This window comes from Leptodactylus fuscus, chromosome 5, assembly GCF_031893055.1.
Source record: "Leptodactylus fuscus isolate aLepFus1 chromosome 5, aLepFus1.hap2, whole genome shotgun sequence".
In the NCBI taxonomy this organism is placed as follows: Eukaryota; Metazoa; Chordata; class Amphibia; order Anura; family Leptodactylidae; genus Leptodactylus; species Leptodactylus fuscus.
The window spans coordinates 30,366,643-30,391,634 of NC_134269.1; the positions used below are offsets into that span (position 1 = coordinate 30,366,643).

The following is a 24,992-nucleotide window of genomic DNA, read 5'->3' on the forward strand; positions in this document are numbered from 1 at the left end:
AAATAATAGGTAAAATGCTTTATTAAAAATGTAGCAATCCATGTAAAAACAAAGTGCACATGACGGACTTGCCCTGATGGCTTCTCCTGGGGCGGGCGCTCACATTAACAGTACACTTCGTTATACAACTGCTTATCGACATCACAAAATACATCAAATTCCATAAACGTACATAGCTTAGAGCTTACGGGGCTTGTTTTTAGCTAGACAACTTGTATTTTCTAATGGCACCAGTTTTCCAAATAATACACTGCAAAACATGACCAAATATTAACATCTCCGCTACCCCTGACCACCAGAGAAGCAGATACTGACCCATCTACTACCCCTGACCACCAGAGAAGCAGATACTGACCCATCTACTACCCCTGACCACCAGAGAAGCAGATACTGACCCATCTACTACCCTTGACCACCAGATGGGCAACCATTAAACTATACATTACCCTAGCCCACCAGGGACAGACCTATTCTGTCTTAAAATCACACGGTGACACCAATGTTGCACCTTATGCACAAAAAAAATATTTCATTTCTGCAGCATTTGTACAGTGGCTTGCAGAAGTATTCACACCCCTTGAACTTTTTCCCCATTTTGTCACCTTACAACCACAAACCTATATGTATTTTATTGGGATTTTAAGTGATAAGTAGCTGATAATTTTGAAGTGGCAATACTTTGTAGAGTCACCTTTCGCTGCAATTCCAACTACAAGTCTTTTGGGGTCGGTCTCGATCAGCTTTGCCCATCTAGAGTCTGAGATTTTTGCCCGTTCTTCTCTGTAAAATAGCTGAAGCTCAGCCAGGTTGGATGGAGATGTCGGTGAACAGCAGTGTTCGGGTCTTGCCACAGATGCTCAATGGGATTTAGGCCTGGACTGTGACGGGGCCGTTCTAACACATGGATATTTTTTTATCTAAACCATTCCCCTGTAGCTCTGGCTTTATGTTTAGGGTCATTGGTGAATCTCCTTCCCAATCTCAAGTCTTTTTCAGCCTCCAACAGGTTTTCTTCCAGGATTGAACTGTATTCTGCTCCATCTTCCCATCAACTCTGACCAGCTTCCCTGTCCCTGCTGAAGAAAATCCTCCCCCCAGTATGACGCTGCCCCCTATGTGTCACAGTGGGGATGGTGTGTTCAGGGGGATGATCAGAGTTACTTCTCTACCACACATAGCGCTTTGCAGTTAGGCCAAAAAGTTCAAGTTTGGCCTCATCTGACCAGAGCACCTTCTTCCCCAGAGTGACCAGTGCTCTCCTTGCTTGATGTGTTCTTTTCGGTGGACGGCCATGTCTTGGTAGGTTTGCCGTTCTAGAATACTTTTTCCATTTTTGGATGATGGCTTCAACAGTGCACCTTGGGATGGTCACAGCTTGGGATATGTTTTATAACCTAACCCTGCTTTAAACTTCTCCACAACTTCACCTCTGTCCTGTCTGGTGAGTTCCTTGATCTTCATGATGCTGTTTGTTCACTAGTGTTCTCTAACAAACCACTGAGGCCTTCACAGGACAGGTGTATTTATACTGAGACTACATTACACACAGCCAGACTCTATTAACCCATTAAGTGACTCCTGAAGGCAATTATGCGCACTGGATGTTATTTAGGGGTATAAGAGTACAGGGGGCTGGATACTTTTACATGTCACACTTTTCAGAATTTTATTTGATTAAAATTTAGATATCCATGTATCATTTTCTTTCCACTTCACAATTATCTGCTACTTTGTGTTGTACATAAAATCTCAATAAAGTTCATTAAAGTTTGTGGATGTAAGGTGACAAAATGTGACTTTTGCAAGCCACGTTACCAAAGGGATCGTATTCGCGACCAGACTCTGTATAGATTATAGTTATCGATCGAGGTTCTCATAGACTCCTGAACCAACCATGACACGTTTTTTCAAAAATATTTTTATTTTTTTCCCTATTATTTCCAACCCTATAAATGACCCCATTGAATGTTTATTTAGAACCTGGTAACATGTACAGTCTAGAGACCAATGTAACAGCGAAGAGCTAGAGGCAAGTAACCTATACAGAGTATATACACAGCCGGACATTGGGCCGTCACGGTCCCTGTAGACTGACTCCATCTTGTAATCCTGCTTGTATTTGGCAGCCAAGTGCTTGCCCCTGAAACCGATTGACTTAAGGTGATGTCCGGCTCCCTATGTTCCAGCGGGGCAGTCACACACCTCACTTATTGTTTTTAATAATTTTTTCTGCCTTACAATATTTATTTGTAGGTGAAACTTTCTCTGAACACTCCGCCTGTGCGTCACCTCTCATGTACGAGTCCACTGCTGTATTCTCCGATGTTTTAGCAGACCATAACACCCCTGTCCAATGTGAATCCGCTGATGGCGCGCAGTATTTATCCTCCAGAAAAACCATTTCTCACAACGAAACGTGGCTTCTAACCCGTGCCGCATTTGGTGCACACGTATGGCCGCTTACTGATGTGTGGTTGCCGGTACAACTGACCTACAAACCACAGTCACTGCACCTTCGAGGACCTCGCTCTATATCACAAGCCGAGAGCTATCCATGAGACTATTTCCACATTCACCCCAGAAACATGGCCTCTTTCTTGTATGGATTCTCAAATCTTTAAACATGTCGACTATGGTCAATTTTGTGCAGTCTGAACATGTCTAATGTCGGTAAGTGACATAGGATTTACGCTCCTCTTAATTCAGACTTGGTGGCACCTTTCCCAATCCATGTCCGTCCTTGTGGGTGGCCACCATGTGTCTGAGCTAAAGACTTATTGCCATTATAGATACTTTGGTCCTCCAGGTTGTGTCCTGTAGAGTCTTCTCGAGACGTTCAGCTCCATGCACTTTCCACTTTCCAATATCTAGCAGATACATCGGTGTCTGAATAATACTCCGGCTCCTCTTTCACGGTGATGTCTGGCACATCTGCAAGAGAAAATGGCAGATTTATAGGTGACCTTGGTCAGTGGAAGTCTAACCTACCAAGGTGGGATTTTTACGTAGATTAATTCGAAGAACAGTATGGAGCTGTTGGCAAGGGAAGTCTATAAGCAAATTTTTTTCCTATCATAGTCATTGAGGGAAATTCACACTTTTCACCCGTTGTGTGGTGTTCTGGACCACTAAAGAAATAGATGCCGACAGTAACGAACAGACCCCATGACTATAATAGGGTTCGTTGTTTGTCCACTACTTTAAAAGGGATCCCATCATTGGATACCCTTTCTTTCTGACTAACATGTAAGAATAGCCTTAAGAAAGGCTATTCTTCTTCTACCTTTAGAGGTCTTCTCTGCACTGCCATTTGGTAGAAATCCGGGTTTTCTTCAATATGCAAAAGGAGTTCTCTTGCAGCACTGGCGGCGTCCCAAATGCTGCGAGAGAACTCTCCAGCGACGCCTCCATCTTCTTCAGGAACGGCCTCTCTGCGAGTCTTCTTCCGGAGCTGGGTTCAAACTTCCAGGCCTCGGGCAGAGCAGACTGCGCATGCACAGTAAACTGTGTAAGCGGCCATTTTCTTGTGGCCTGTGGCATGCGCAATCGGCTCTGCCCAAGGCCTAGAAGTTTGAACCCAGCTCTGGAAGAAGACGCGTGAAGAAACTGTTCCTGAAGAAGATGGGGTGGCGCTGGAGATTTCTCTTGCAGCATTGGGGACACCCCCAGTGCTGTTTGAGTGTTGGGGACCGCCCCCAATGCTGCGAGAGAACTCTCCAGCGCCGCCTCCATCTTCTTCTGGAACATTCTCTCCGTGTCTTCTTCTGTCCTGGGTTTCAATCCTCTAGGCATACGCAGTCGGCTCTGCCCGAGGCCTAGAGGATTGAACCCCAGGACGGAAGAAGACACAGAGAGAGGGCATTCCAGAAGAAGATGGAGGCGTCGCTGGAGATTTCTCTTGCAGCACTAGGGACACCCCCAGTGCTGCGAGAGAACTCATTTGCATACCGAAGAAAACCCGGATTTCTACCGAACGGCAGCGCGGAGAAGACATCTAAAGGTAGAAGAAGAATAGCCTTTATTAAGGCTATTCCTACGTGTTAGTCAGAAAAAAAGGGTAACCAATGATAGGATCCCTTTAAATTGAAACCAATGGACAAAAAAGCCAGACTTGCAGGACTTTTTCCATCTGGCGATTTTCAGCAGTCATTGCGATGGAGTTTCCAAAAAGGGACAGAGACGAAGATATCAACCCAGCCGTCGCTGGCCATCGCTCGTCCAAAATGAACGTTCATACATAAGACTGTTCTAAATCCCAAAGGTCACACTACATTTTTTGAGGAATTTTTTTTGCCACGGAGGAATATGAAGTTTGCAGTCATGGAAATAAATAATATGTAGTCATAATAATGCTATAAGGGAAACGAATACTATAAACATTCTCCATGCATAGACAGTGAATTTAGGGTTTCGTTTTTACGGTGTTCATTGTTCATTAAAAATGACACATTCCTTATATTCTTTGGTTTGGTTCGATAACAGCAATACCAAATTTATATAGCTTTTATTAGTCTTAAATATCTTTACAAAAATCCTAAACTTTGAAAAAGTTACCGCCCAGCCATGACACTGAACGGTGAGGAATGCCCTCCAGTACTCGTCTATGGACGAATACTATCAGGAGGGGAGGAAGGCGTTCCTCACCGCTCTCACAGTACAACGCTATAGACGCTGCTGTTAGGAGGGGCGTTCCTGACTGGCTGTCAGAAGCGCTCTTCTGACCCTGAATCGGTATCGGCACCGATAGCTTTACACCGGGAGCACAGATCACGAAAGCCAATAGTGCGCCAAACTCAGCGCAGTGCCGGATTTCTAGCGCCCCAGGTGGTGAAAGGTCCTCTTTATACAGCAGTTACACGTGGACTCCACAGATTATAATGGGGTCCTCTGGGTTCTCGCCAATTTCAGGAGGAGAGAAAAATCCTTCCTTCAGAGCTTTTCTCTCCACAAATTTTAAGCAAAATGCCTGAACACTAGTGTGCACCTCGCGTACGAAAACACACGCCAATCCAAAAAGGTCTGAATTGATTTAGCTAACCCTCTGAAAAACAAAATCTGGAAGATCTGGTTTTCACGTGTGGTCAAAGTTCTTGTATGGAGATGAATGAGCATTGGCTAGATCAACCTTTTCAAGCTAAGAACCCCCACAGTGGAAAAAGTTCCAACAATGGACACTTTGGCGATAGATCCCGTGCCTGATATCAAGTAGGAAAAACAAAAAAAAAGGAACCCAAGGAGCCTCGGAACCTGAGAACTTGCTAAATCTGCGGTACCTGAGCACTGGTTCTCAGTCATGGTGTGTACCCCCAAGACTACATGTAACACAGGTTGAAAATTAAACAACCACTGGGATGAACACTACATACCTGGTGTGAGCCGACCGTCCTGTACATCCGATCCCACTTCTCGCTCTTCTTTATAAACAACAAGTGAATTTGATAACGTGTGATCCGTCTGTGTCGCGATGCTACAGAATCCATTTGTGGTCGATTGCGGATCCTCAAAGGTTTTGTCTTCGACTTTTATTCTTCCATTCAGTAATATGATTGGAGTCTGTATTATAGGCTGTGCTATTGGCTGTATCATAGGCGGTATTATAGGTTGTATCACGGGCGGTATTATAGGCTGCATCACAGGCTGCAGCATAGGCGGTATCATTGGTGGTTGTATCGCAGGCTGCGGAAGGCTATCGTTGTCTGTATCCGGGAACATTTCCTGTTTGACTATTACTTTTTCGATGACTGGGGTGGTCGGAGGATCTATCGTAGGCGGCTGGAGGCCGTCGCTTGACGTGTCCTGAAACATTTCTTCGTTGACTATTATTCTTTCGACTATTGGGGTAGTTCGAGGTAGTCCCAAAGGATGTTGGAAGCTATTGGTGGCCAAGTCAAAAGGTCTTTTCCTCGTTCTTCTACGGTCTTTCTTTAGATTTTCTTGGATAATACATTCATCTTCGTTGACAACCGGAAATATAGAAGGTATGGCGTCGACTCTCAAAGTTCTTCCTTGAACGTTAATAATATAGGAGTCCAAAGTGAAGTGGCAGGAGCACAGGCAGTATTTCTTTTCATCAAATATCCTCTGGGCTAAAGCGTTTATATCCTTAAAGGCTTGGCCCGTCTGCTGCAGCCATAATTTTATCCTTGTGATATCCTTAGGGAAGTGGTGCAAAATGATCTGCCCATTCTGCCCTTTCCTTCCGGTTTTGCTAATACATTGGTTTACCAAACAGCTAGGCATGATTGGGATAAAAACTGGCCTGTATGAAAAGAAAAAATATATACAGAAAAAATTAAATTAACCAACAATCTAATTAACCAACAATCTAATCAATATCCTATACTAAGGATAGGTCATCAACTAAAGATCACCAGGGACCCTTGCCAAAAAAACCCCCTCACTTTTTGGACGAATGCTGTTGTATCTTCACAAGAAACCAAGCTCAGTGCAATACACTGTATAGCGGTTGTGCACAGCTCAGTCTCATTCACTTGGTGAACGTGACATCACATAGCACGTGAAGAGAAAGCGGCGCTTAAGGAGAACCACTGTCACTTCAAAACAGGTGATGCAGGGGGGTCCTGGGTGTCAATTGATGACCTATCCTAAAAAGATGTCCTTAATAAAGTCTGAAAAACTCCTTTAAAGGGATTCTAACATTAAAATCAAATTTTTTTCTCGATTACACATAGGAATAGCCTTAAGAAAGGCTATTCTTCTCCTACCTTTAGGGCCCGTGCACACGATGTAACGCGGTGTTGATTCTGACAATCAAGCGCTGCAAAACAGAATCCCATGGAGTTCAATGGGTTCCGTCTTACACGCGCTACCCATTGAAATCAGTGGGAGGCTTTTTAACCTATTGATTTCAATGTGTTACGCGCTTTAAACGGAACCCACTGAAGTCAATGGGATTCTGATTTGAAGTGCTTGATTGTCATGTCATGTCAGAATCAATGCCACGTTACATCATGTGAATGGGCCCTTAGATGTCTTCTCCACGCCGATGTTCGGTAGAAATCCTGTTTTTCTTCGGTATGCAAATGAGTTCTCTCACGGCACTGGGGGCGGTCCCCAATGCTGCGAGAGAACTCTCCAGCGCCGCCTCCATCTTCTTCAGGAATGGCCTCTATGCGCATCTTCTTCCGGAGCTGGGTTCAAACTTCTAGGCCTCAGGCAGTGCCGACTGCGCATGCCCACAGGCCACAAGAAAAATGGCCGCTTACACAGTAAGCTGTGTAAGCAGAGCCGAGTTACATAGCTGTGTAAGTGGGCATTTTCTTGTGGCCTGTGGGCATGTGCAGTCGGCTCTGCCCGAGGCCTAGAAGTTTGAACCCAGCTCAGGAAGAAGACGTGCAGAGAGGCCGTCTTGAAGAAGATAGAGGTGTCGCATTAGATTTCTCTTGCAGCATTAGGGGCCGCCCCCAGTGCTGCGAGAGAACTCATTTGCATACAGCCAAAAACCGGGATTTCTACCAAACGGTGGCGCGGAGAAGACATCTAAAGCTAGGAGAAGAATAGTCTCTCTTAATGCTATTCCTACGTGTGATCGAGAAAAACTGTGATTTTAATGATAGAATCCTTTTAACAATAATAGGATTACCGTATATACTCGAGTATAAGCCGAATTTTTCAGCTGAAAAAGCCCCCCTCGGGGAAGGCTTTTTTTGGGAGGGGAGGTCTATGACCAGCCGCAATAGTAATGTATAGAATCTCCAATAAAATAGTGAAAAAAAAGAAGCTTTTAAAAAAAATATAATAAAAAATAAAGTACCGTAAATAAAAGTTCTAAATCACTCAATCCTAAATACCCTATATTCAGCCAGGCTGAATTCCAAGTGGGGGAAAAAACCCCCAGTTATAAGGTGCTGTGAGTAGACTGATGTGGATTTTCATGCTGACAGATTCTAAGAAATTGTTACTATTAAAATGGTGAACCTCTACCTTACAGAACCCGGTTTAGTCAGGAAGTGTTTCTGAAGCAATCGCTGGATTTCTCCAATCGGAACAACCTTGTGTCCTTAAGAAAAGAAAAGAAAAGAAAGATTTTAACACATGACCATAGTATGGGCAATAATACAGGCTTGGGTGGAACACTGTGCTCATACAGACAGTTACTACATACGTCAGTATCCTAAGTGGGGTTTTTTCATATAAGGTCTTAGGCTACGTTCACACTTATGCCAGAATCTCCGCTGGTTTATGTATAAAAAACAACGGACACCCGACGGACCCGAATAAGGGCGGGTTGACACCTGCGTCTGGTCTCCGCTTTCAGGTTTCTGTCTTCTGCCCCGAGAAACCGGACAGGAGACGGAAACCAGCAGTCAGTTTGCACACCCCTTCATTTGAATGGGTTTGCAAAGTCTCCGCCCATGAGCGCCTTTTGCCTCTCCGCAGCAAAACCGTTTTTTTTTTTTTTTTTTTACCAGACACAAAGTCGGACATGTAGGACTTTGTTTCCAGTTAAAAAACAAAACAAAACACGGATTCGTTGCGGAGACCGGAAGATGCTCATGGGTCGGCAGAAGACGGAAACCCACAAAGTGGAGACCGGGCGCAGATGTGAACCCGCCCTTAATGGTTTATGGGCTCTGCAGGTAACTGCAGTTTCAGCGGGCCACATCTCCACCAATCGTGTCCCCCGGCCGACCTAAGCGACTGATAGCCCAGCGCAGATGTGACCCTAGCCTTATTCACACATCTGTATTTTGCATCAGTGACGGTAAGCCAAAACCAGGAGGCCAAAAACACAGAACAGATGCAAATCTTACCTTTAACCCTATCTCTTTGTAGTCTCCACTCTTGGTCTTAGCTCACAATACTGACGCAAATCACTGCTGTGTGAATAAGGCCTTAGCCATAAATTTGCACACAAAAACAAAAAATAAAAAAAAAGTTAAAGAACCCTACAAATGAAATCTCAAATTTAAAGGAGACCTGTGAGTGTGATTTGGGACATTAAAGCACCTACAGCTCTTTATGGACTGGGGGGGGTAAGTGTCTGTCACGAACTGAACTCACTGGGTCTTGAACCCATGATTTCCTGGCTATGTTCTGCAGCCTTAACAATAGTACTATTTGGAATCCTGTTTTGTTCTGTGCTTTACCTTGTCTGGTCTCTTCTGTTGGAGTAATTGGGTTATTAAGATCACCTGTTCTGTGGCCAATCACAGTTTAGCCTGTCCTATATAAACTCACAGCTCACTCCATCCTGTGCCTGATTATTCTGGCTGTCTGCTTCCTGTTGCCCTGAACCTCACCACTACCTTGCTCCTCCTGTGTACCGAACGTTGCTAACGCCTGACTACAATTGATCTGCTCCTCCTGTGTACCGAACTTTGCTAACACCTGCCTACGATTGATCTGCTCTTCCTGTGTACCTAACCTTGCTAACGCCTGACTACGGTTGATCTGCTCCTCCTGTGTACCGATCCCGGCAAACATCTGACCACGGTTTCTTCTACCTCTGAGGTACCTTTCCTCCATTTATTATTATTTAAGTACTGTACCATTTGCCCCACCATTTGGACTCCAAATCTGATAACTAGCATCGTTACATAATAATCAGGCCCAACATGGAGGCCGGAGGGGCGGAGTCTGCTTTGTCACAGCATGCCTTCCAGATCTCGGAATTGCATAACCTTCTGTATGGCCTTCAAGGACAATTAAATGAAATGAAAAGTCAAGTCACTGAATTACAACAACAAGTAAATGAATTGCGTGCAAATTCTGCTGCTGTCAGTGCCACCTCTCAAGTTTACCGGATTCCACTACCAGAAAAATTTGGTGGAAAGAGACACTTGTACCGAGGATTCCTTAATCATTGCCAGATGATTTTTTCTACGCATTCCTCACAGTTCCCTACTGATAGGTCCAAAGTTGTGTTCATCATTGCCCTGCTAATAGACGATGCACAAGCATGGGCATCACCTTATTTAGAACAGGATGATGAGATTTTGGACAATCTGAAGGACTTTCTTGCAGCAATGGACTTAGTATTTGATGACCCCAATCGTTGCGCCACTGCTGCGGGGGCTCTGCGGGATCTCCGCCAGGGAAGACGCTCTGTTGCGGAATATGCTGCAGAGTTTCGGCGCTGGGCTTCTGATGTTTCCTGGAACACCTCCGCACTAAAATGGCGGTTCTATGGAGGACTTTCTGAATCTGTTAAAGATGAACTTGTTAAAGTAGATCTTCCAGCTGACTTTGAGGAGTATATACGGTTATGCGTCCGTATTGACCAAAGACTCCTGGAAAGGAAGCGAGAAAGACGAGGCTATTATGATGCAGGCACCTTCTCTCATTTACCTGAGGGACGGTTTCTCCCAAAGATGCAGACACCTTCTCAAACAGGTTCGGCCCCAGAACCTATGCAAGTAGATGCCATCCGGGGACCAATTTCAACTGCTGAAAAACGTCGCCGCCTTGCTGAAAGATTATGCCTTTATTGTGGACAACCTGGACATTATGTTCTTGACTGCCCTAAGAAACCTCAACGGGCAGTTGCGGCAACTGAGATTCAACCAAATTTGGAATCTTGTCCCCACTGTGCTTCTCTTAGTCTGGTGACACAGCCTCTGTTTTCCACCACATCTTGTCCTGACAATATGACCTCTAACCGACCTCATTTCACCTTACCAGTTCAGCTTTCATATGGTTCCTACAAGTTGTCCACTACAGCAATGTTGGATTCCGATGCAGCTGGAAATTTTATGGACATTAAGTTTGCATTTGATAATCATATTGAGCACAGTGCAAGATCTTCACCAGTTGAATTAGTAACTGTTGATGGGTCACCTTTAAATTCTGGTCCGGTTACTCATGAAACTACTGAACTGGAAGTATTGATTGATCCCGGTCATCAGGAGAGGATTAGTTTCCAGTTAATCTCTTCACCAAAATTTCCAGTAATTTTGGGCATACCATGGCTTAGCATCCACAATCCTTCAGTAGACTGGAAGTCAGGAAATGTAACTTTCACTTCTGAATATTGTCAACAAAATTGTCAACTGAAGCAGCCTATTCTTTCCCAGGTAGGAGCTACTGAAAGATCCAGCACTATCACTGTCGAATTACCTGAACCTTATAAGGACTTTAAAGATGTTTGTGACAAAAGGAATGCCGACCAGCTACCCCCTCACCGCACGTATGACTGTCCTATTGAACTTTTACCAGGTGCATCCATACCTTATGGACGCATCTATCCACTTGCAGAGATGGAGCTGAAGGTCCTGGATGAGTACATCAAAGAAAATCTGGCCAAAGGATTTATACGGCATTCCACTTCTCCGGCAGGAGCACCTATATTCTTTGTACCAAAGAAAGATGGCACATTACGTCCTTGTATTGACTATAGAGAACTAAATCAAATAACCGTTAAAAATCGTTATCCTCTTCCGCTTATTCCAGAGTTACTCGAGAGATTACGGTCAGCAAAGATCTTTACTAAGTTGGATCTACGAGGGGCATACAATCTTGTCCGTATATGACCTGGGGACGAGGGGAAGACAGCATTCCGAACACGCTACGGCCATTTTGAATCCCTTGTTATGCCATTTGGACTTTGCAATGCCCCAGCAACTTTTCAACATTTTATTAATGATGTCTTCCGAGACCTGCTGGATCAATTTGTGGTGGCGTATTTGGATGACATATTAATATACTCTGAAAACCTTGAAGAACATCGTAAGCAGGTTACCATGGTTTTGAGCCGTCTAAGAGAGAACCAACTATATATTAAACTGCAAAAATGTGAATTTGAAAAGACAGAAATTCAGTTTTTGGGGTACATCATTTCTACAGAAGGATTGCGCATGGACCCTAGTAAGATCCAAGCTATTTTAGACTGGCCTTCTCCCAAGAATGTCAAGGAGATCCAAAGATTTGTCGGCTTTGCAAACTTCTACCACAAATTTATTAGGAATTTCTCAAAAGTTATTAGTCCGATAACAAAATTAACCCAGAAAGGGATTCCTTTTAAATGGTCTTCAAGTGCCAATGAAGCATTTAACCAATTAAAGACACTTTTTACTTCTGCTCCTATCTTAGTTCATCCTAATCCAGACCTCCCATTTATAGTTGAAGTGGATGCTTCAGATTCAGCAGTAGGAGCAGTGCTGTCCCAAAGAGTTGGAGATAAACAGTTGCTTCATCCTTGTGCTTTTTTTTCTTGCCTGATGTCTCCTCCAGAAAGAAACTATGACATTGGGAATAAAGAATTACTTGCAATTAAGAAAGCATTCACAGAATGGAGGCATCTTCTTGAAGGAGCATCTCATGTGGTTCAGGTTCTTACAGATCACCGAAATCTAGAATTCATTAGATCAGCCAAGAGACTTTCTGGTAGACAGGCTAGATGGTCTTTATTTTTTTCAAGATTTAATTTCATTATTTCCTACAGACCGGGATCCCGCAATGGAAAAGCAGACGCCTTATCCCGGATGTGTTCTGAAATAACACAAGATGACACATCCGAGACCACCATTTTACCTGCTAAGAATTTTGTAGGGGCAATCATTTCCAAGGATATACTTCAGAAGATCAAAGAAGGTTATAATTGAGTCCCTTCCTTAATCATCCCCCCACAGATATTGATTTGATGTTTAGAGATGGGGTTTGGACTCTTAATCAGTGTATATATGTTCCTGAGACTACTCGATTAGAAATTCTGCGCCTTGTTCACGACTCTAGACCCGCAGGTCACATGGGAGTCGAAAAGACCAAAGAACTTTTGTCTCGCTCATTTTGGTGGCCCAAATATCAAGTGGATGTAAAGAAGTATGTTTCTTCCTGTCAAACCTGTGCTAGGAATAAGACCCCTCGATCCTCACCAGTGGGATTACTTCAACCCCTTCCTATTCCATCTCGTCCTTGGGGTTCTGTTTCCATGGATTTTATTGTTGAACTACCATCTTCAAAAGATATGCGTACAATTCTGGTAGTGGTAGACCGTCTGACCAAAATGGCTCATTTTATACCAACAAAGGGGGTACCCTCTGCTGAAGAGACTGCGGAATTAGTCATCCGAGAAGTTTTCCGCCTACATGGCATACCCGACAATGTAGTTTCTGACCGTGGGGTACAATTTACCTCAAAGTTCTGGAAGAGTTTTTGTGCCACTCTAGGAATTGAAGTAAACTTATCTTCTGCTTTTCATCCACAATCTAATGGGCAAACTGAGCGCACTAACCAAACCCTTGAACAGTATTTGCGGTGTTACACAAGTTATCTCCAGGATGACTGGGTTAATTTCCTTCCTACAGCGGAATTTGCTTATAACAACTCCCAGCATTCTTCTACATCCCAGAGTCCATTTTTTGCCAATATGGGTTTCCATCCTACATTCATTCCCAACCTTCCAATTTCTTCTTCAGTTCCTGCTGTCTCCGACAGACTGTCTACCTTGAAGCAAGTTCAAGAAAAATTAACAAACGCTCTGCATGAAGCCCAAGATCGCTATAAGAAGACTGCTGATAGACATCGCAAGTCTTTTCCTTCCTTTGGTATAGGAGATAAGGCATGGCTCTCTACAAGAAATTTGAAGCTCAAGATACCTTCAGCCAAGCTAGGTCAGAAATTCATTGGACCTTTTGAGATTGTGGCTCAAATTAATCCTGTAGCGTTTCGTTTAAAACTCCCAGATTCTATGCGGATTCACCCTGTTTTTCATTCCTCCCTTCTCAAGCCTTTTGTGGAAAATCCATTCCGGGACGTAACTTGCCTCCACCTGACCCAGTTATTGTTGAAGGAGAAGAGGAATATCTGGTAGAAGAGATTTTGGATTCTCGAATTCATCGAAATCGGTTACAGTACTTGATAAAGTGGCAAGGGTATGGTCCTGAAGACAATTCATGGGAACCCGTAAACAACATCCATGCTCCACAACTGGTAAGAGAATTTCATCAGCGCTATCCAGAAAAGCCAAGCCAAGTACCGTCCAGAGGACGCTCCTGGAGAAGGAGGAGTAATGTCACGAACTGAACTCACTGGGTCTTGAACCCATGACTTCCTGGCTATGTTCTGCGGCCTTAACAATAGTACTATTTGGAATCCTGTTTTGTTCTGTGCTTTACCTTGTCTGGTCTCTTCTGTTGGAGTAATTGGGTTAAGATCACCTGTTCTGTGGCCAATCACAGTTTAGCCTGTCCTATATAAACTCACAGCTCACTCCATCCTGTGCCTGATTATTCTGGCTGTCTGCTTCCTGTTGCCCTGAACCTCACCACTACCTTGCTCCTCCTGTGTACCGAACGTTGCTAACGCCTGACTACGATTGATCTGCTCTTCCTGTGTACCTAACCTTGCTAACGTCTGACTATGGTTGATCTGCTCCTGTGTACCGATCCCGGCAAACATCTGACCACGGTTTCTTCTACCTCTGAGGTACCTTTCCTCCATTTATTATTATTTAAGTACTGTACCATTTGCCCCACCATTTGGACTCCAAATCTGATAACTAGCATCGTTACAGTGTCCCAAATCCCCGTTACAATAAAACCCCTCATACTGTAGTCCCAGCTCTGGTGCTCTGGTTCTTTAGGGAGGCCAGAGGACCTCAGGCGCATGTGCAGTGAGGCCAGGGTGTAAATACCCAGCTCCTTCCAAGAACATCACAAGTGTCGGGAGCACCAGAGAGGAGTCTGATGAGACTCCTCTCCAAGTATAAAAGGTTTTTAGGTTTTTTTTTTTTAACATAGAGACTGCTTTACAATAAGGTTGGATATTTTTCTCGGCCTAGATACAGCTGATACAGATTCAGGTCTCCTCCTTACCAAGAAGAGCTGTGGTGTTTTAGAGAACACGTATTTTTGTACGTAAGAAGTAATGGCTTGGCTCCCCTCCAAGCTGGTCTCCGCCAGGCTGAGCTAATATATCTCTGTATTTGTACACAGGAAGAGACCTGTCAATGAAGTTTATCTGGGTGAGAAGACGCCAGAAGTGAGATGCCCAGCAGACATGTCCTCCTGCCAGGTTTACTCATTACAAAGAAGAGTGGCAGCATTTCAGGGTGGTCACATGATACGCCACAGACACCGGCACTTACATAGTTAAAGATCTGTTACACCTGTAGTGCAGGTAGTGCAGGGTAATACTGGCCGTGCGGTGTTGTAGGTTACCCTATGGCCAGTACCCCATGGGGCACCCTCCCCTAATGGCCTTATTACATACAAGACCCCTTATTGGCCCATTCATTGCCCCATGTAGATATTCCTCCGACATGCTTTGTCAGCTGCCTCCATCTGTTAGCTGATCGATAGTCAGCAGCAGGGGCGTAACTACCGGGGTAGCAGCGGAGGCAGCTGCCACAGGGCCCGGGACACTAGGGGGCCTGGTGACAGCTGCGGATTTTTTTTAAAAAAATAGGCCGTTACCTGCTAGTGTAACTCCAGGATGTAACGGGCCCTATTTACCGGGGGCTACCTGAGGATGGAGAGGAGCTGCCTCCTCCACAGTCCATCTTTTAACAGTAGTAAAGTCATCAATTGCTACCTCTACTACTGCACCCAAGCAGGGGCCGCCTGCTGTCTGGGCCCCTGCTGCCCCAGCACTTGCACAGTGACAGCACAGAAGAAACTTCTATCTCCTGCCCGCAGTCCCCAGGCCCTGTGCCGGCATCTATACTAGTAGACTGAAGGACCTGAGACATGACGTCATCAAAGGTCCTTTAATTTACTAACATAGACTCAGTGTCTTTTGTGGGCGGAGCTTCCCGGATTGTACAGGTCAGTGGGAATGGGTTATAGGCTGTGAGGAAGAGGGGTACATGGGTAAAGTCTGCACCCCCATTCCTTCCTTTCTCACATACAGCCTGCACACCTATGTACCCCTCCTACTCACAGTCTGCACCCCCCATTCTGCCCTATGTGAGCAAGAGGAGGGAATGGGAGGTGTAGGCTGTGTGTGAGAAAGAGGGGTACATGGGGGTGCAGGCTGTGGGTGAGTAAGAGGGTGACCTGGGGACGCAGGCTGTGTGTGAGAAATAAGGGGGAATGGGGGTGCAGGCTGTGGGTGAGCAAGAGTGTGGTGGAATGGGGGTTCCCCCCTCCAGATCACTCTCTTGCACGCACACTGCTTGCACCCCCATTTCCCCTCTTGCTTATACACAACCTGCACCCCACGTCACCCTCTTATTCACAAACAGCCTGCAAACCCATGTACCCCTCAAAGTTTGCCACAGCGCCCCGCCATTCCTAGTTACGCCACTGAGCAGCACATAAACCTATGTACATGGAGATCTGCCGAAAATCATGGAACTATGTGTGCCTTTAACCATTATTCAAGCACCCCAATAAGACTAGGGCTACATGGTGACTGGCTTCGGCTCCTATAAAGATGGTCATGTTGCCAATGACTCTTTACCTAATGTAAATGAACAGAGTTGGATGGAGACCACAAGGGTGCTGAGACTTCTAGTCAAAAAGTGATCGAGATCCACTGGATTTATGCCGGCACAGAGCCCTCAGAGTGGCAACCCAATTCCATTCACTTGCCTTAGTGAAGGAGTCGCAGGGCCACAGGATCTCCAGTCGCCTAATCCCTACGTGTAAGACTTCATGCACACAAAGGTCTTCAGCGCGCCATCCGTTCTTTTTTAATGGACAGCACAATGACCCCATGCACACAACCATGATGATCCATAGGACCGACCTGCAAAATTCATTGCAGGTTCTCTTCCTGTTTTTCATAGCTCAGTCTCATACAAGCGAAAGGGTCTGATGGTAGGTTTACACTAGTGCTGTCCGTTGTTCACATCCATTGAGGGACTCAAGTGACAGAGAGACACAGTGCTAAAACGGCGGCCATGTCATAGGGCCTTGAACTTTGCATTTTCGTAAAGCCTATTGGTTTTTTATACCGTGGTGGGGTAGAAAGAATTGGCTGACAGGTTCCCTTTACTATAAGGAAATATTAGGCAAATGACACAGGTGGATGGAGAATGGGATATAAGACACTACACAGATAGTATAACATATAGACGGCTGCCCATATACACCAGATCCTGGCCTGCAGCCATCGGTCCTGACATTGCTTGGTGCAAGTCTCCTGGAGAGGGGATGTGGCTGCTGCCAGACACCTCTGCGGTGCCCCTTCATTTGTAAATGTTAATTTTTTTTACATTTTTTCTGTTTTCCTTCTTTTGCACAAAAAAATATTATTTTTTAAGTAACCTGCCTTTGTATCGCTGCATTGAAAGTCCCACATACAATTCACCGGAGCGGTTTTCAGCAGGGGGGACATTATGCTGAGCACCATCACAGTCCTACAGATGCACTGCATCCCTGAAAGAGCTTCCTCTATAGACATGCAAATTAGGCTCAAGTGCAATGGGGCGCGCCAGAGCCTCCGAGGCCTCCGTATTCGGATTTTGCATGCCTCATTGTATTTCAGCATTATTTGCATATTCATAAAGATGGCTTTATTAAGGAAATTATGCGTCTGTTAGACTGAGATGGTGCTCAGCGTAATGTCCCCTACAATGGCCTGTGGCTGGTGTTATATCGGGTGGAGTGACAGACTTCACCAGACTGCAGTCCTTAGTCTCAATATAGATCAGCAGCTCCAGAGTCACAAAGGTGTAGGCTGTATATTTATTGCAATGTGCACTGCCATGATGGACTGTGTATAATACTAGGGCTGCAAGAAGATGGAAAAAGGTGCAATGTCATGAAGGTGCAGGTTACATATTTATTGCAGTGTGCACTGCCATGATGGATGGTGTATAACTCTAGGGCTCCAAGGAGATGGAAAGGTCCGGTGTCAGGAAGGTGCAGGATATATATTTATTGCAATGTGCACAGCCATGATGGACTCTCTATAATACACAAGCTCCAATGAGATAGAAAAGGTCCAGTGTCAGAGAGGTGCAGGCTATGATTTTAGTTCAGTGTGCACCGCCATGATGGACTGTCTATAATACTAGGGCTCCAAGGAGACGGAAAAGGTCCAATGTCATGAAGGTGCAGGTTATATATTTATTGCACTGTGCACAGCCATGATGGATGGTTTATAATTCTAGGGCTCCAAGGAGATGGAAAGGTGCGGTGTCAGGGAGGTGCAGGCTATATATTTATTACAATGTGCACCGCCATGATGGACTCTCTATACTAGGGCTCCAAGGAACTAGAAAAGGTCCGGTGTCCTGCAGGTGCAGGTTATGTATTTATTGCAGTGTGCACCGCCATGATGGACTCTCTATAATACTAGGACTCCAAGGAGCTAGAAAAGGTCCGCTTTTATTGCAGTCTAAGGCTCCATGAACACAATGTGTTTTTTACGGCTACCACACTGATCCAGTATTTATATGGCCCCATAGGGACACCCAGGTCCGTGAGCCCAGTGCAAAACTCAGGACAAGTCCTATCCGTATCCGTTTTGTGGCCAGGACTCACTGTAAGAAATGAATGGGTGAGTGCAGGGCACAGATATCTGTACAATATACATGATGGTGTACATATAGCCTTAGGTTAGGTGCACACGACTAAAATGGACGTTTTCCCAGCTGTCTTGCATCCGAGGGGCCTCCATTGTTACGGATCCATCATACATTTCAGTGTATGGAGGAATCTCTGAAAACCACTGAAAATAGGACAATAAGATCTCAGGCCGTGTTCACATTAGTGTCCTGTCTTATAACAAACTAGACAGTAAAGCAGGGGGACAAGCACAAATCCTGCCATTGGCCATAATGGGGTCTGCTGGGTATCTGCTGTTATATCAGAGGTGATGGGCTCAGACGCAGGTGTGAATACAGCCTGAGCCTCCATAACTTTCCATCTGGCAGCCTCTAGGTCACCACTGGCAAGATCTCTGCTACCTGTCACTGACTGACACTCTGAGGCTGCAGCACCTGTACTGACCGTGTCCAGGCACACATACATGTAGCCACACAGCACACACATGACATCACAGCTCAGCATGCTATACACAGTACCTGATCGCCTCCTGCCTCAGCAGCACTGACAATCCTGGGAATGCTGGCACTTGTAGTCCTTGTCCTCTGCATAGCACCGACCCCCTGCCTGACAGTAGAACTACAAGTCCCAGCAGGCGGCACCGGGCTCGTGTCTAGAATGGAGTTGCTTCAGGTAGGGATGACGTCACGGGAAGGGGCGTGGCCACCCGACAGATGGGGCGGGGCCAGTATTGTGCTCATAACAGGAAGCGGCGGCTGTGTGATTGTCTGCACGTGTGACTGAAGAGACTGTGGCTGTGTATGAGAGGGGGAGGAGGCGGTGTATATATATATATATATATATATATATATATGTATATGTATGTGGGGAGTATAGGGAGCAGGTGGTGTATAGGAGGGGGGAGTATAGGGAGCTATGTGTGGTGTATACTGTATATGTATGGGGAGCAGGCGGTGTATATATGTATAAGGGGGGAGTATAGGGAGCAGGCGGTGTATATATGTATAAGGGGGGGAGTATAGGGAGCAGGCGGTGTATATATGTATAAGGGGGGAGTATAGGGAGCAGGCGGTGTATATATGTATAAGGGGGGGAGTATAGGGAGCAGGCGGTGTATATATGTATAAGGGGGGGAGTATAGGGAGCAGGCGGTGTATATATGTATAAGGGGGGGAGTATAGGGAGCAGGCGGTGTATATATGTATAAGGGGGGAGTATAGGGAGCAGGCGGTGTATATATGTATAAGGGGGGGAGTATAGGGAGCAGGCGGTGTATATATGTATAAGGGGGGAGTATAGGGAGCAGGCGGTGTATATATGTATAAGGGGGGGAGTATAGGGAGCAGGCGGTGTATATATGTATAAGGGGGGAGTATAGGGAGCAGGCGGTGTATATATGTATAAGGGGGGAGTATAGGGAGCAGGCGGTGTATATATGTATAAGGGGGGGTATAGAGAGCAGGCGGTGTATATATGTATAAGGGGGGGTATAGAGAGCAGGCGGTGTATATATGTATAAGGGGGGGTATAGAGAGCAGGCGGTGTATATATGTATAAGGGGGGGTATAGAGAGCAGGCGGTGTATATATGTATAAGGGGGTATAGAGAGCAGGCGGTGTATATATGTATAAGGGGGGAGTATGGGGAGCAGGCGGTGTATATATGTATAAGGGGGGGAGTATAGGGAGCAGGCGGTGTATATATGTATAAGGGGGGAGTATAGGGAGCAGGCGGTGTATATATGTATAAGGGGGGGAGTATAGGGAGCAGGCGGTGTATATATGTATAAGGGGGGGAGTATAGGGAGCAGGCGGTGTATATATGTATAAGGGGGGGAGTATAGGGAGCAGGCGGTGTATATATGTATAAGGGGGGAGTATAGGGAGCAGGCGGTGTATATATGTATAAGGGGGGGAGTATAGGGAGCAGGCGGTGTATATATGTATAAGGGGGGGGAGTATAGGGAGCAGGCGGTGTATATATGTATAAGGGGGGGAGTATAGGGAGCAGGCGGTGTATATATGTATAAGGGGGGGAGTATAGGGAGCAGGCGGTGTATATATGTATAAGGGGGGGAGTATAGGGAGCAGGCGGTGTATATATGTATAAGGGGGGGAGTATAGGGAGCAGGCGGTGTATATATGTATAAGGGGGGGAGTATAGGGAGCAGGCGGTGTATATATGTATAAGGGGGGGAGTATAGAGAGCAGGCGGTGTATATATGTATGGGGGGGAAGTATAGGGAGCAGGCGGTGTATATATGTATAAGGGGGGAGTATGGGGAGCAGGCGGTGTATATATGTATAAGGGGGGGTATAGAGAGCAGGCGGTGTATATATGTATAAGGGGGGGTATAGAGAGCAGGCGGTGTATATATGTATAAGGGGGGAGTATGGGGAGCAGGCGGTGTATATATGTATAAGGGGGGGAGTATAGGGAGCAGGCGGTGTATATATGTATGGGGGGGAGTATAGGGAGCAGGCGGTGTATATATGTATAAGGGGGGGAGTATAGGGAGCAGGTGGTGTATATATGTATAAGGGGGGGAGTATAGGGAGCAGGCGGTGTATATATGTATGGGGGGGAGTATAGGGAGCAGGCGGTGTATATATGTATAAGGGGGGGTATAGAGAGCAGGCGGTGTATATATGTATGGGGGGGAAGTATAGGGAGCAGGCGGTGTATATATGTATAAGGGGGGAGTATGGGGAGCAGGCGGTGTATATATGTATAAGCGGGGGTATAGAGAGCAGGCGGTGTATATATGTATAAGGGGGGGTATAGAGAGCAGGCGGTGTATATATGTATAAGGGGGGGTATAGAGAGCAGGCGGTGTATATATGTATAAGGGGGGAGTATGGGGAGCAGGCAGTGTATATATGTATAAGGGGGGAGTATAGGGAGCAGGCGGTGTATATATGTATGGGGGGGAGTATAGGGAGCAGGCGGTGTATATATGTATAAGGGGGGGAGTATAGGGAGCAGGCGGTGTATATATGTATAAGGGGGGGAGTATAGGGAGCAGGCGGTGTATATATGTATAAGGGGGGGGAGTATAGGGAGCAGGCGGTGTATATATGTATAAGGGGGGGAGTATAGGGAGCAGGCGGTGTATATATGTATAAGGGGGGGAGTATAGGGAGCAGGCGGTGTATATATGTATAAGGGGGGGGAGTATAGGGAGCAGGCGGTGTATATATGTATAAGGGGGGGAGTATAGGGAGCAGGCGGTGTATATATGTATAAGGGGGGTATAGAGAGCAGGCGGTGTATATATGTATGGGGGGGGGAGTATAGGGAGCAGGCGGTGTATATATGTATAAGGGGGGAGTATGGGGAGCAGGCGGTGTATATATGTATAAGGGGGGGTATAGAGAGCAGGCGGTGTATATATGTATAAGGGGGGGGAGTATAGGGAGCAGGCGGTGTATATATGTATAAGGGGGGAGTATAGGGAGCAGGCGGTGTATATTTGTATAAGGGGGGGAGTATAGGGAGCAGGCGGTGTATATATGTATAAGGGGGGAGTATGGGGAGCAGGCGGTGTATATATGTATAAGGGGGGGTATAGAGAGCAGGCGGTGTATATATGTATGGGGGGGAGTATAGGGAGCAGGCGGTGTATATATGTATAAGGGGGGTATAGAGAGCAGGCGGTGTATATATGTATAAGGGGGGGAGTATAGGGAGCAGGCGGTGTATATATGTATAAGGGGGGAGTATAGGGAGCAGGCGGTGTATATATGTATAAGGGGGGGGAGTATAGGGAGCAGGCGGTGTATATATGTATAAGGGGGGAGTATGGGGAGCAGGCGGTGTATATATGTATAAGGGGGGGTATAGAGAGCAGGCGGTGTATATATGTATAAGGGGGGGTATAGAGAGCAGGCGGTGTATATATGTATAAGGGGGGAGTATGGGGAGCAGGCGGTGTATATATGTATAAGGGGGGGAGTATAGGGAGCAGGCGGTGTATATATGTATGGGGGGGAGTATAGGGAGCAGGCGGTGTATATATGTATAAGGGGGGGAGTATAGGGAGCAGGCGGTGTATATATGTATAAGGGGGGGAGTATAGGGAGCAGGCGGTGTATATATGTATGGGGGGGAGTATAGGGAGCAGGCGGTGTATATATGTATAAGGGGGGGTATAGAGAGCAGGCGGTGTATATATGTATGGGGGGGAAGTATAGGGAGCAGGCGGTGTATATATGTATAAGGGGGGAGTATGGGGAGCAGGCGGTGTATATATGTATAAGCGGGGGTATAGAGAGCAGGCGGTGTATATATGTATAAGGGGGGGTATAGAGAGCAGGCGGTGTATATATGTATAAGGGGGGGTATAGAGAGCAGGCGGTGTATATATGTATAAGGGGGGAGTATGGGGAGCAGGCAGTGTATATATGTATAAGGGGGGAGTATAGGGAGCAGGCGGTGTATATATGTATGGGGGGGAGTATAGGGAGCAGGCGGTGTATATATGTATAAGGGGGGGAGTATAGGGAGCAGGCGGTGTATATATGTATAAGGGGGGGAGTATAGGGAGCAGGCGGTGTATATATGTATAAGGGGGGGGAGTATAGGGAGCAGGCGGTGTATATATGTATAAGGGGGGGAGTATAGGGAGCAGGCGGTGTATATATGTATAAGGGGGGGAGTATAGGGAGCAGGCGGTGTATATATGTATAAGGGGGGGGAGTATAGGGAGCAGGCGGTGTATATATGTATAAGGGGGGGAGTATAGGGAGCAGGCGGTGTATATATGTATAAGGGGGGTATAGAGAGCAGGCGGTGTATATATGTATGGGGGGGGGAGTATAGGGAGCAGGCGGTGTATATATGTATAAGGGGGGAGTATGGGGAGCAGGCGGTGTATATATGTATAAGGGGGGGTATAGAGAGCAGGCGGTGTATATATGTATAAGGGGGGGGAGTATAGGGAGCAGGCGGTGTATATATGTATAAGGGGGGAGTATAGGGAGCAGGCGGTGTATATTTGTATAAGGGGGGGAGTATAGGGAGCAGGCGGTGTATATATGTATAAGGGGGGAGTATGGGGAGCAGGCGGTGTATATATGTATAAGGGGGGGTATAGAGAGCAGGCGGTGTATATATGTATGGGGGGGAGTATAGGGAGCAGGCGGTGTATATATGTATAAGGGGGGGTATAGAGAGCAGGCGGTGTATATATGTATAAGGGGGGGAGTATAGGGAGCAGGCGGTGTATATATGTATAAGGGGGGAGTATAGGGAGCAGGCGGTGTATATTTGTATAAGGGGGGGAGTATAGGGAGCAGGCGGTGTATATATGTATAAGGGGGGGTATAGAGAGCAGGCGGTGTATATATGTATAAGGGGGGGTATAGAGAGCAGGCGGTGTATATATGTATAAGGGGGGGTATAGAGAGCAGGCGGTGTATATATGTATAAGGGGGGGTATAGAGAGCAGGCGGTGTATATATGTATAAGGGGGGAGTATGGGGAGCAGGCGGTGTATATATGTATAAGGGGGGGAGTATAGGGAGCAGGCGGTGTATATATGTATAAGGGGGGGAGTATAGGGAGCAGGCGGTGTATATATGTATAAGGGGGGGAGTATAGGGAGCAGGCGGTGTATATACAGTCCTATGAAAAAGTTTGGGCACCCCTATTAATCTTAATCATTTTTAGTTCTAAATATTTTGGTGTTTATAACAGCCATTTCAGTTTGATATATCTAATAACTGATGGACACAGTAATATTTCAGGATTGAAATGAGGTTTATTGTACTAACAGAAAATGTGCAATATGCATTAAACCAAAATTTGACCGGTGCAAAAGTATGGGCACCTCAACAGAAAAGTGACATTAATATTTAGTAGATCCTCCTTTTGCAAAGATAACAGCCTCTAGTCGCTTCCTGTAGCTTTTAATCAGTTCCTGGATAAAGGTATTTTGGACAAACAATTCAAGTTCAGTTAAGTTAGATGGTCGCCGAGCATGGACAGCCCGCTTCAAATCATCCCATAGATGTTCAATGATATTCAGGTCTGGGGACTGGGATGGCCATTCCAGAACATTGTAATTGTTCCTCTGCATGAATGCCTGAGGATTTGGAGCGGTGTTTTGGATCATTGTCTTGCTGAAATATCCATCCCCGGCGTAACTTCAACTTCGTCACTGATTCTTGAACATTATTCTCAAGAATCTGCTGATACTGAGTGGAATCCATGCGACTCTCAACTTTAACAAGATTCCCGATGCCGGCATTGGCCACACAGCCCCAAAGCATGATGGAACCTCCACCAAATTTTACAGTGGGTAGCATGTGTTTTTCTTGGAATGCTGTTTCTTTTTGGACGCCATGCATAACGCCTTTTTTTTATAACCAAACAACTCAATCTTTGTTTCCAAAATGAAGCTGCCTTGTCCAAATGTGCTTTTTCATACCTCAGGCAACTCTATTTGTGGCGTACGTGCAGAAACGGCTTCTTTCTCATCACTCTCCCATACAGCTTCTATTTGTGCAAAGTGCGCTGTATAGTTGACCGATGCACAGTGACACCATCTGCAGCAAGATGATGCTGCAGCTCTTT

General features: G+C 45.8%; 1 protein-coding gene across 1 annotated transcript; it reads right to left on the bottom strand.

Annotated features, from left to right (window-relative positions):
- Nucleotides 1-1,846: 1,846 nt before the first annotated feature.
- LOC142202577 (uncharacterized) lies at nucleotides 1,847-19,057 on the bottom strand. Its single transcript, XM_075272766.1, has 4 exons — nucleotides 18,935-19,057; nucleotides 7,945-8,020; nucleotides 5,367-6,259; nucleotides 1,847-2,931 (listed from the first exon to the last, which is right to left on the bottom strand). The coding sequence occupies exons 3-4, from the start codon at nucleotides 6,238-6,240 to the stop codon at nucleotides 2,837-2,839; spliced, it is 969 nt and encodes a 322-aa protein (XP_075128867.1). The 5' UTR covers nucleotides 6,241-6,259; nucleotides 7,945-8,020; nucleotides 18,935-19,057; the 3' UTR covers nucleotides 1,847-2,836.
- Between the last annotated feature and the right edge of the window lie 5,935 nt (nucleotides 19,058-24,992).